The sequence below is a fragment of the Oncorhynchus clarkii genome, chromosome 2 (assembly GCF_045791955.1).
Source record: "Oncorhynchus clarkii lewisi isolate Uvic-CL-2024 chromosome 2, UVic_Ocla_1.0, whole genome shotgun sequence".
NCBI lineage: Eukaryota > Metazoa > Chordata > Actinopteri > Salmoniformes > Salmonidae > Oncorhynchus > Oncorhynchus clarkii.
The window spans coordinates 34,236,532-34,249,616 of record NC_092148.1 but is presented as its reverse complement, the minus strand read 5'-3'; the positions used below and the strand labels follow the sequence as shown (position 1 = coordinate 34,249,616).

General features: G+C 40.5%; 2 protein-coding genes across 2 annotated transcripts in view; one reads left to right on the top strand and one right to left on the bottom strand.

Moving 5' to 3' along the window:
* Positions 1-3,534, bottom strand: part of LOC139381025 (ER membrane protein complex subunit 2-like) — a 60,380-nt gene extending 56,846 nt beyond the window's left edge. The window contains exon 1 of the mRNA XM_071124264.1: positions 3,466-3,534. Within this exon, the coding sequence (XP_070980365.1) occupies positions 3,466-3,505 (40 nt within the window). The 5' untranslated portion in view covers positions 3,506-3,534. The remainder of the gene's footprint in view (positions 1-3,465) is intronic.
* An 8,987-nt stretch (positions 3,535-12,521) lies between these two features.
* LOC139367068 (eukaryotic translation initiation factor 3 subunit E) overlaps positions 12,522-13,085 on the top strand; it is a 47,692-nt gene continuing 47,128 nt past the window's right edge. Inside the window, exon 1 of the mRNA XM_071105047.1 lies at positions 12,522-12,679. Coding sequence (XP_070961148.1) covers positions 12,590-12,679 — 90 coding nt within the window. The 5' untranslated portion in view covers positions 12,522-12,589. The remainder of the gene's footprint in view (positions 12,680-13,085) is intronic.

Here is a 13,085-nt window from a genome sequence, read left to right as displayed (position 1 = left end):
ATACAGTGTCATCAGAAAGTATTTCATGAGTTTCATGAGTGTTTCTGGGTAAGCCTATAGAGCTTTGCACACCTGGACTGTTCAATCAGTTTGGCTGAGATAATGGATGGGCTGGACATGCCGGGAGATGAGTTTGGATTGGTCGGCCATGTAGAATGCGTCTGTCTATAACGTGAGCTGTGACAGTCCTCTCTACCGTGCCGTTTTTGAAAGATATAACATTTGCCATCGAGAACTACAAAAGTTTTGCTACTTTTCTCAACAACATTGATGACCCAAATGTAGCAGGCGCTATCGACAGATCAGTTGGATACTTTCTGCACACGCCAGTCAGTTTGAACCGGAGTGACTTGACACAACGCTCACCGAACAAGGGGTGTGTTCGTAAATTTACTCTGGCTATCCATTCCGACAGAATAACTGATGAATTTACGAACGCTCAACACCCGTTGAATATGGCCGGTGTCAGTAAACGTCGGTAAAACATCAGTAAACGCTGGTGAAGCACAATTAAAATTGTTGCCAGCAGCACAGTTACCAACGCTCTCGATAACATCCAAACCAGGTCTGCTAGGGCAAGTAAAATGGTCAGAGTGAGATTCTCATTTGTGTCTGGAAGTAGCCAACGTTAGCTTGGGTGCTTGACTGCCGTTGTGAGGTCAGAACGCTCGGAGCAACCCTACTCAGTCAGAGTGTCCAGTGTACGCCCTGAACGCTCCGATAGCGAAACGCTCTGAAATTACAAACAGAAATTCTGACAACGCTTTAGCTCCATTCTGTTTATTTTTATCCTGAAAAACTACCCAGTCCTTAACGATTACAAGCATACTCATAACATGATGCTGCACAACAATGCTTTAAAGTATGGTTCGTGGTACTCAGTAATCTGTTGTATTGGATTTGCCTCAAACATAACACTTTGAATTCAGGACAAGAAGTTAATTACTGTGCCACATTTATTGCAGTATTACTTTACATTAGTTTTTTTTCTGTGAGCTCAATGCGCACATCGCAGTTTCTCTAGAGATACATCGGATCATGCCCGAACTGTGTGATGTAGTAGGAAGTTGTAGTTTCCAACAGGCCCATATTCTACATAGTTTAGCGTATTAAAAGTGGTAATTAACAACAATGACCATAATCCATTGTGCATCTACTTGTCCGGTTAGTTTATTTTTTGCCTGCTACGGAAGACAGAAGAATGTGCGATTGTGATAAAGCGCAGTTGCTCCTTTGTGAGTTCTCTAACTGATAATACATGATCTAAGTGATTGATAGCTGGTATTCAGCTGTCATAAAAGTATGCCTTATTTACTTTGAAGTACAACATTTTTTATTTTGTCAGACAGCATAGGCAGCAGCTCTATAAAGATGAGATGAATTGAAAATAAATAAAGTCATCAAATAAAACAAATGTAATATACACAACTGAAATATTTTAAGTAATGTAACGTGAATAAATAGTTAATATGTGGTAAGCAGTAATGGGCAGTCACTACCATCATGGGAGTTGCATTAATTGTTTTATTCTGTGTTACAGAATTCAACCCACATAATGCATAATGATTTTAAAGTCTAAAACAAACAAAACCGGAATGTGATCATTTTTTTAATAATCAAACTCAAAAAGCCCTAATCGTTCAGCACTACGAACAGGATGGATGTTTTGGAATATTTTTGTCATTCTGTACAGGCTTCCTTCTTTTCACTGTCAATTAGGTTAGTATTGTGGAGTAATTAAAATGTTATTGATCCATCCTGTTCTCTCCTATCACAGCCATTAAACTCTAACTGTTTTAAAGTCACCATGCTCAAATGGATATTCAATATCTGCTTTTTCTCTTTTTACCCATCAACCAATAGGATCCCTTCTTTGCGAGGCATTGGGAAACCTCCCAGGTCTTTGTGGTTGAATCTGTAAGACAATTGTATGTGTGGGGTACAGAGATGAGGTAGTAATTAAACATTTTAAAAATCCTGAGGTATTGTGTGTAGCCCAGTGAATTTTAAATTCAGGCTGTAACAAAATGTGGAGAAAGTCATATACTTTCTGAAGGCACTGTATATACATGTAAAACAAAGCTCATTAGCAAGGTATATAAATATCTACCTAGCAAGCAAGCTTAAACTCTGGAAAACTCGCATAACAATGCCCTGTCCTTCCGTGTCAACACGCAGGCTTTGATTTTAGCTAGCTAGTAATAGTAGTAGCTATCTATTAGTAGTAGGGACATCACACTTCCAGCCTGCTGCACAGACCCTATGGACACAGTGGCTGGTTAAATTGTGCTTTGGAGCATTTTTTACATAAAAAATGGTAGTGAGAAATGTGATTTTTTTTTTTATCTGAGTTTCCATGGTGTGGACAGTTTGTATTACTGCCAGGGGTAATCAAGGAACAGAACTACATTTTTAGCTAAGTGCGGATGTTGCCTGTAATCCATGGCTTCTTGTTGGGGTATGTACTAGGGATGCACGATATATCGTAAGCATTTCGGTATCGGCCCAATGTCTAGTTTAACACCGATGTGCATACCTAGGGCCTTGTCGGGTGTCAGGAGTAAATCCCTCTCGTCCGACTTGTTAAATAAAAAAGTATTTATATACACAAGGTGAGAGTAATCGCTGTCCTGATTTCTAGAAGCACTTTTCGTCATGAGACAGTGGCAGAAACAGTAAGTACAAAATAAGTTACAAATAACGCACGTCAAGGATAATTAATACTTTCCAAAGGCACACTGTTCCTGCATATTGATTTGGACACTTTAAAGCAGTATTTTGGCAAAGTACTAATTATCAATATGTCTAGTCAACAGGAAGCAGCTACAGCATCATTTTAAATGTCATTTTTAGTTACACAAATTACATTTACAACATTAATTTCCAATGGCATTATACTTAGCTAATCAGTTAACTGTTGAAAGATTACAAAAACGTGCTGTGATTTACTTTGATGATGGACAAGAATCACCAAAACAGGTTTTCCCTGCCTATTAGTAGTATCCGTTGCAAGACCGTGTATTTTAGCAAGCCATCTAATGAGGCAGAACAATGACAGCAGGTAGCTAGCTAGCTAACTTAGTTATAATCAGCTGACAGACGTTAGGTACCTAGGCTGGCTAGCTAACTTAGCCTGGGGTGCAATCCTTGTAAATTCACACATGCTGTGGACTGTTAGCTACGACAATGGGATACAACATAACAATAACAGATGAATCAATGCTTAACGTTAGCTATCTAACGTTGCTAAAAATAAAAAAAAAATAGGCATAAATAATGTGCTAGCCAAGTGGCTCTCGTGTTAGCAAGCTGCGCTAACAAGTTAGCAGTTGGCTTGATGAGATGGACATACACAGCTACATCCCCTGAACGATAGTTAAAATGCACTACGTCGAATTATACAAGGATTTAACAGCACACTTTCAGTCATACAGTACATTAAAACGTTTAATCGTCTGTGTTTACCTTCCCAGGTTACATCGTACATTTCTGATACCGACGCCATCTTTCTTGGCAGCACAGGTTCAGCGTCATTGAACTGGGTGTGGCTTGTTTATTTTGCTCACTGAACCTTTACTCTAAATAGTGTAAAAACAATTGATCATTCAATCTACGTACAAGCTCGAGAATAGTCAAACATATTTTTGAGACATGTTCAGTGTATTTTATTCATTTCTATGGACTTTAATATTTCTGCTGCTTCTATTGTTTTGTCTGCTATTAACATGAGTGTAATGTGATTGAGTGGTGGGGTGTAAACTGTCAGTTTTTATTGAAATGAGTAGATTCATGAAAGTCAAATAATTTATGATGAAGGGGAATGGTAAGCGAGAAGGACAAAATGTTACTTTATGCATGTCTTGCTCACATGCCATCTTCAAACTGCTGTGTGTAATTGAGCAGGCAAGGCTATCATGGATGTTTCCTTTGAGGCAACTGTTCAATCATTGGGGTAATTGAATCCTACTATCTGATGCATAGATACATCAGGTCCCTGTCTATTTAATTTAACAATTGACACTCAGAGCAGACCACAGTTTCAACACTTCCAAAATCTCACTTTAATCCCTGTGGAGAGGATCATAACAGACTGTTTAGCATAAGAGTTATGACAGAGCTGGATGTAGGACCAGATGTAAACAAAAGCAATGTATGCACTTGCTCTGACCCTTTCCCCCATCATACACAGGTACTAGATCTGACAGCGCTGATTAACACACTACCTCCAGTTATTATTCATGTAACTGGGCCTAAAATTACCTTGTTTTAACTGACCACAAAACAGGGCCTGAACCGTAACGCTAGCCCTCTCCAGAGGTTTAGGTCGCCGAGCTCTGCAATGCTGCTCACGCTAAATTTATATTCATCTTACACCTAGCTTTCATGAGGCCTGGTTAGATTTGTGGTTGTTACCAGGGAGGACTGGAAAGGGGTTTTGAGATGCTGTGTTGTCCCTTTCCTTTCTTGATTTCCCTCTCAAGGGGCCTCTGACTGTCGATCCCATGTCTCTGACTTTGTTAGTTACATGCCACACTCCTCTATCACATTAGGCACTTGTTGAGGTGGACTCAACACAAACTCACTTACAGAAACATTTCAGAATCCTGATGTCATCCCCAATACCGATCACTGCAATGTAGATACTTTGTTAATGTTCTATTGTCTGAGATCAACAGGACTATGTTTTGTTACAGGACACTGCCATTGTATAAAGGCAGAGCATGGTCGTTATTGGGCAAGTACAAGTGCACAAGAGGACTATAAAATGTCATCATCTCTGTCAGGGATACAAAAAATAACATTATGTGCGGTTGAACTTACGTTCAGCTCAAACGATCCGTGGACTTGTAATTTTCAAGTCTGCACATGGCAGTCAGTTGATATATGGTCGGGTTTTTGCTGGAAACCAAAATACTGAGGCGACCACATTAAAACAAGCAAACACTGTCCTTCTGGGTAAAGGGCCTTCCCTTCTCTGCCAGGGTGCTGTTAAAGGCCAGGGCCCTGCTCTCTTCCCGACCCGCACCAACGACCAGAAGAGACGGTGGGGCCTGACTCAGAGGATGAGGCCAGGATGGTAAAGGCCCTCTGTACTGTGCACAGGTTTAACAAGCTGTCTTTAACGTTGTCAGCATGAGATGCAGGTGTATCTGGAGGTAGTGAAAGAAAAATGATTAAATCTCAATATATGGCTGATGTTTACTTTGGAGAGGGTCACTCAGCTAGAATGTCACGATGAAGAGAGATCAATAGCAACCGTTCTGAAAACCCAAATTGTGCTCCTTGACTGCTGCTTACGTAGGTTTTCATGCTCCGAGAGCCCCACATACGGCACATGGGACAGACAATACACTGAGTGTCAAAAACATTAAAAACAACATCCTAATATTGAGTTGCACCCCATCCCCCGCTTTTGCCCTCAGAACAGCCTTAATTCGTCGGGGCATGTACTCTACACAGTGTTGAAAGCGTTCTACGGGGATGCTGGCCCATACTGACTCCAATGCTTCGCACAGTTGTGTCAAGTTGGCTGGATGTCCTTTGCTGGTGGACCATTCGTGAGACACACTGGAAATTGTTGAGCATGGTAAACCCAGCAGCGTTGCAGTTCTCGACACAAACCGATGTGCCTGGCACCTACTACCATTCCCATTCACCCTCTGAATGGCAAACATACACAATCCAAGTCTCAATTGTCTCAAGGCTTAAAAACCCTTCTTAAATCTGTCTCCTCCCCTTCGTCTACTCTGATTTGAAGTGGATTTAACAAGAGACATCAATAAGGGATCGTAGCTTTCACCTGGTCAGTCCATGTCATGGAAAGAACATGTTCATAATGTTTTGCCCGCTGTACATATTATTTTCCTTTCAGTCGCCTTTCCTTGTCTTCAAAAAGACAGGCTTACAGTAGAAACACTGCACAGGCATTATATTCTGATTTCTGGCAGAAGCAATCAGAGTTGACAATCACTAAAATGAACAGTTACGGCCTGAACATTGATGTGGCGTTTAGGTGCTCTGCGGTTTTGGGAAGGTTCCTGTTAGTTTCCAGCCTTTTCTTTCTTTTTCACCGGTGTCATACAGTTGCGGGAAATGAAGACAGACGCAATTAGCAACGACGTTTGGGCTTAACCCTCTGGAGCCAGCTGTGCTGTGTCTGCTTTGAAAGCTGACTACGACCCCTGTCTGACCAAGTTGCTTTCATCTCACTGAGAATCACTCTCTACAGATGACTTCAGCACACGTTGCCGCTGATGATCTCCTCTCCGTAGCACCCTTTGACCTCACCCTTAGCCTGCGTGAGAGGCCCAGAGCGGGGAAACTGTGGCCCATCACAATTTAGCTAACTCACTCTCTCACTCCCTCTCCTTAGGTTTCAATGCCAAGAACAATATTCAGCTCAATGTCAGCCCCCACACAAGTAATTGACATTACTCACACAGTTAGAAGCTCAGGATCTATGGCTCCCCTGACACCTAGTGTAGTAGTGTGATTGCTCATAGTAGAGTAGTGTATTACCACATGCAGTACATTATGTGTTCCTGGATTGAATTTAATGTCACCGTTGTTTCTCATTCAATTCATTTTAAACAAGTTTAACATCACCAGGCAAGAGAAGACTCTCAAGACTCATTCCCCGTGTGTGTCCAGGCGTGTTCACCCACAAGTAACCCACTGCAATTTAGGCAGGTATTAAATGTCCCATCAAGATATGGGTTGATTTTAGAGGTACAAAATCAACTAAATCCCTGATTAAGTATGAGGCTTGAAGGTGATTTCAGATTTCCTTGACTTTATCCTAGTAGTTGAGCAGTCTAGTGGAGTTAACTTGTCCATTTTAATTAAACAATAGTGAGAGAAAGTTTCATTATCTTTCAATACCAACCTTTGTTAGCAATAAAAAAAAGTGCTTGATATTATGCTGCAATATGGAACATTATTTCTTCTTTATCAATGACTGTATTCTTAACGAAAGGATACAGATTCACTTTGAATGTTGACTTCTCACGCACATATGATACCCCATACAGTGACCAATCTGTCATCTACTGTAGAGAGCCTCTCATGTTTGGATGTTGATTTCCTCATATAACTTTATACTGGAACTGATTAAGATTAGGAAAAAAAGTTTACTCTGAGTAGAGCCTAAATTGGAGTATCTTTATCGATAACGGTATCCTGAGCAGTAGCGGTCTGACCTTTAGCCCAAAGCTATTGTTACAGCTTGAAACATGGATCACTTCCACCTCCTCCCGGGGGTCTGAGTTGAGGTTTACCATTTAGAGAAGTTATGACTCTTGTTCACTCTCATAACTACTTTCCTCCAATTGTTTTGGGACTGGTTTTCTTCTGAGCCTTCAACTAACTTACATAAATATATGTAATTGCAATCATTCCAGAAATTCTGAATCCAGATGAAGAAGTATAAATTAATCTTATCCCTTCTTTGGCGGAAGCCATTGCTAAATGGCATGATCATGGAGTTATTGGATTTCACATTTCTTTTCCAGTAAGAATATCCATGACCACACATTTGGAGATAACTGCATTCCCTGTAATGTCATGTTTTCAGAGATAATTCTAAATGGTAAATCAAGCTATGCATATCATGAGGACTGAGCATGGGAACAGGGTTTGGTGAGGTACTGTAGGGTTGGGGCCGAGGGGGTGAAATATTCTCTACTAACTACAGGATTTCAGCATCATATGAACATACATCCTTACAACACACACACACACACACACAACTTCTCCTCTGTTTCCTAAGACATAATGACACATGGCCATATGTGAGGATTCTTTGGGGTTAGAAAAGTATTTACATGTTACTCTTGGTGTAAAAAGTGGACATGTGCTGTGCAGATGTTCTGCCATGCTTGGTGCAACTGGGTGCCTTGCCTGTGAGTTTGTGTTGTTTTCTGGCCCCCTGGCTCGGTGGATAACCCCGATCCCACTGCCATCGAATTGGAATCTGCTGATGTCAGCATTGGGCTCTGGATTAGGAGTGTGGGCTGCTGATTTATAACCTGACACAGACTGCGCGCGAGGTGATGCATATCTAAAAGAATAATTGAAATTCATATGAGATACTGGCATTCAGATTGAGAGGAGATGCTTGGCTTTGCAACATCCAGCACAGAGGCATTTGTCTTCAGATCGTTTTGATTAATTTTTTGACAGATAATAGAGAGAAGAGAGGCTGGCGGTGGGTGTCTTTGGCACTGTCTGCCTTTATCCCTCTCTTGGAATCGTTGACTGAGGAGGCGTTCAGAGAACTACAGAGCTGAGGTTTTTCATGGAATCCCTAGCTTATCACTATTGGCCCTTTAAGTTGATCCAGTTAGGAAAAGCTGAAAAGTATTTTTCCTCTGAAAGACACACACATCAAGAGATGGATCATTTATCTGCATGCAGGAATATATTGTTGTTTCTGACAGCATCCTTTTATTGGACTGAGATATACTGACAAATGGATCATGTGTGGCCACAAACCCACACAGTCTCCAAAGGCGTTCACAACCTTTTCATTTTAATTGAAGGAAACAGAAATGAGCAAGTGGGTCTGTGTATTTACGTCAGTTATTCGTGTAGTGTTTTACAAGGCTCCACTCTGGATCCCTTTCTTCATTAGCATGCATGTGTGATATTTCTGTGTCTTGTTGGGATCTCCTCATTAGTTATGTGTTTTTTCTTTTCCTACATGGTTTGGTTGACGAGAAGCACCTTAGCAGGGGTCGACTAGATTGAGGTACAGTCAGAAATATAGCCCAGCCGCCATCACTAATTTGGAGACCACCCTGCCTCCCCCACAGAGATTGAGTGTGATGCAGAACAATGGGGGAGGGGAGGTTCAACTTTGTGCTTCAACAATAACTCCCCACAGCTACAAGCTGAACTGAGGCGCATGCAGCGGGGCCTTGCAATACACAGACAGAGTGTGTGGTGTCAGGCCCTCCAGCTGGAAAGGTCTGCTTTGGGTTGACCCCAACCTCCTGGTGCGGTCTCCAGAGTCTGGCACCAAGGTTTCAGTTTCTATTCTAGTCTGTCAAGAACTTGGACTAGGCCCTCCAGTTCTGGACGGTCCAGACTGGAACCCATCTAATAAGAGAACAAAATATAATAAATTAGAGGTAAATAATTATGTGTGCACGTTTATGTATGCTAACACTTCTCGGTGTCAAAAAGGGGCAGAGTGCGTAGGTGTGCATTCTGCATTCACAAAGTACACTCTGAGGAATCCGCATCAAAGTTTCCAGACAGAAGAAGTAGTAAAAAAAGTAGCAACATTCGGTACTACTTCGGTACCGCAGTCACGTTACCACCCATTTCCATACACAGTGAGTAAACACAACATTCAAGAAGATTCCAATGTGATAGGCAAGACCACCTTAGTTTTGGGCAGTATAGCACTTTAAACCTTTGTCGCAGCCAGCCCGCCATTGAGGGCATATATCTTTGTATGTCAACTGTGCACCCATGAGCATGGGCTGTGAGCTATGAGCTCACTCGGTGCATTAGTAAAGTACAGTAGCCCTATAAAAGAACAACATTCAAAATGTGGTCTGCCCTGAAGTCTATAGACCTCAGAGCAGTGTTCAGGTCCAAGAAAGGCTCCGGTTCAGTAACCTCAAATGACTAACGCGGGCAGGTCCCCTATTTGCTGTGTAAGTGTTTCCCTCTAGTTGGAACCTCGATGTGTTAATCACCTTAGCTCTCACAGTTTCCTAAAACTTCCACCAAGCCACAATTGGGTATGATTCACTGTAAAACACATAGGCCTAATTCTGCTTTTCAGAGTAGGGAAGTAACCCGCTGAAAGGGTCCAGCAAGGGAAGGTGATCACAGCTTTTAGTGTGACTCTGAAACCTGATAGATGTTTATTTGGGGTAAATTGTGTAGTTTGTATGATAACTTTTATGAAATGAAATGTGCATGCCACATAATTCAAATCCAGCACAATATCCCCTTAGTGTTCTACTACGGGGAAATGTAAAAAGCTTCTGAAATAAAATGTTTTCCTTTCAACAGAAAACTGATGCAATCTTAAGAGGAGCGAGTATTCCCTTGCCTTGATTTTTTCAACATACTTCCAAGGGCACCTTCATTAAAAACAGTGGCTGGTTGAATTAAGAGAAAACAAAACAATTTAGTGTTTGAATCACTCTTTCAAACACAAGATTCTTTGTAAATTATAATTTAGCTTGTGGTATTTAACCTATGGTTGAAACATATTTATTGGCTGTTGTTCGCAAATGTTAGGTTTTGCCTTCTCCAGATTAATTTGTACATTTCTGAACCATGGTGTGTTTTGTTGGGTATGTTAACAAAATAGGTCAAATATAAAATCTGCTGTCAAAGCACCAATCGTATCAGGGTTGGTTGTCATGATATTTACACGTTCACTTGGCAAAATATCTCAATATCTATATCTTATGATTAAAAAAACTGAGAAAGACAAATCTTAACATAAAAAATATAAAAGACTAAACAGTCCACTTCTTCTGAGTAAAACCAAACCACTTAGTAATAGCTGGTAATTTCTTCATAATAATCCATGAATAATAATTTCACAGGCATTTTCATGGACGGACTCCCAAGAGTAAAACTGGCAAATACGTGAATAGGCAGATTTGTCAAAGCAGTAAGCAAAAGTCATTTGGTGCCATTTTCACAAAAGGAACACTGTTCAGTCAGTGGTGATACAAATGCTAAAAAGGTTAGGCTATATCATAAAACAAAAAAAGCAATTTTCATAGTGAAGTCACTGCTAGGCCTACAAGTACGTGAGCCAAATGGAGGCGCGTGGCTGCCAAATGGAGGCATGTTTGTCTTTTTGAAAGATGGATCTATTCTTTGGCAAATGTTTTATCCACCTCAGAACTGGCTGGGTAAATATAGTTTACCATTGGCCAAAATAATGCAAAATGATCAGTGTGTCAGTTATTGATGATTGTGAGAGCTCAACATAAAATGTTGAAGGAAATTAAAGGTTTAAATCACTCCCTGGACAAAATAACAAACTAGAGAGCATCTAGAGATCAAATTACAGGGACATTAGTGAAATTAGCGCAAAAACAATAAAATTAACAATACAATTAAAATATTTGAAAGATCCTTCACTGAAACAAAAGCCTCACTCAAAACTCTTGGGCAGAGGACACAAAGGAGCAGTGCTATTGTTTTGCTGAATTTTTTCTTCTTCATCTTCTTCTTCGAGTTTTAAAGAGTACTGGATTTATGCCAGGGCTGGCTGTGTCTGAAGCCTCGGTGAAACAGCATCGGCCATGGTGAGTGGTGTCTGTTTATGACTAATTTCTACCTGCAGTCGCAGGGCAGAGAGAGAGAGAGTGAGAGAACTTCCGAGTAACAAGGGGACAATTGTTTGGTGCTATAAGACAGTGCCATGTGGTTGTCAAGCAAACAAGGTTGTAGTGGAACCTATTAGAGATTTGCCCTTTAGTATCTGATATTGGCTCTTCAATGCTAGGTATGGCCAACACATGAGCATCTTTATGAGGCATCTGCTGAAGTGAGGGGAAAAAGGGTTTGCTTTTCAAATCAAATCAAATCTGGTTTGCTTTTAAAGGCTCGTCAAGACAACCAATAACTTTTTAGACAGACAGAAAAACTAAATGTTTAATTTGCCTTATTATTATTATTATTATTTAATCATGTCTATGTTTATTTGAATCTCTGTGTTTTCCCATGTGCTTTATTTCCTTGTGAAGAGTCAGTCTTTGAGCTTGGTGAACTCTATTAGATACTTCTCTGTTGGAGAAATACTGGTGGGTTCTGGGGAGGCCCAATGTTTTCACTTGGCAAAGAACTCTCTCTTCATAAATGAAATGTTTCATTGTATCAACACTACAGTGAAATTATGGTAGTCTTGAATGGTTTACTACATAGTCATGCTTTCTTTTGAGTGGGCCTATGCAGGAGAAAAGCTGAATATACATTTCCATATGAGAGTGCACGTAGTGCACACCACATTATACAACATCTTCATGAGACAGCCCTGCGAGTCACAAGAGAAGGAGTTGTACACTCACAACAAAAGTGAAACAATATTAACAAATTGGTTGCCAAAGGGATAACTTAATAATACGCTAATTGCAAAATCCAATTAGGATAAAATGCTTTCATGCACATGCCATTATCAGGAACAATTCGAAATAAATAGACTAAATTAGGACTTGAAAATTGTGAGACAGTGTTTGCACTGACCCGCGAGGTACTTTATCAGTGTTGGACATTTGTTTTAATCAGTTGAAGGCTACTTAATCCACTCATTTGTTTTATCTTGTCTACAAAACTGTCTAAGAAAAAAAAAACATCTTGAATGTGAATCTTGAACGCTACAATTAATCTTGAATGCTACCAATATGTCTCCAATTCGCTTTGTTGGAACCGCCAGGTCAGATAATGTACAGTATAATTAGACATGGTCATAATCGTCGTTATGCTCATTAAAATAGTAGAATTGTTATCAATATGGCCAATCCGTGCAGGTACTGAAGCTGAAAGTGACGTTGATTGGTCATTTACGTAACACGTTCTCGAATCTACTTCCTCCTCTCTCGCAGTGAAAATGGCGGAGTACGACCTCACCACCAAAATTGCCCATTTTTTGGACAGACATCTCGTCTTTCCTTTGCTGGAATTCCTTTCTGTCAAAGAGGTAAATGCGTGTGTTATGTTAGGTTGCACATGCAATCTAGATTTTCGGTAGAAGTGTGTAAATAACCCATGTAAATGCCACGTGCGTGAAAGAGTCGCCCATGAATTGGGGCCTCGCGCTGTTTCAGGTCCAGCAGCACAGACAATAGCACGAGCTAGCTTGCTAACTAGCATATGCTTCTTCTGTTAGCTATATATGTGATCTAGTAAACGCTTTGTTGGGTGTCAAGTTTGCTTTATATTAACGTATGGCATAGCGTTAACTGCAGCGCGCTACATAAACTAGCTAACGTTAGCTAACTTTATTTTAAAACCTAGGCTAACAGTAGTTAGTTGCCAAACGTTAACCGGGTTTACTGTCGGCTGCTGCATCTTAAATTAAACAAGTTATCTGGCTAGTCTAGTGA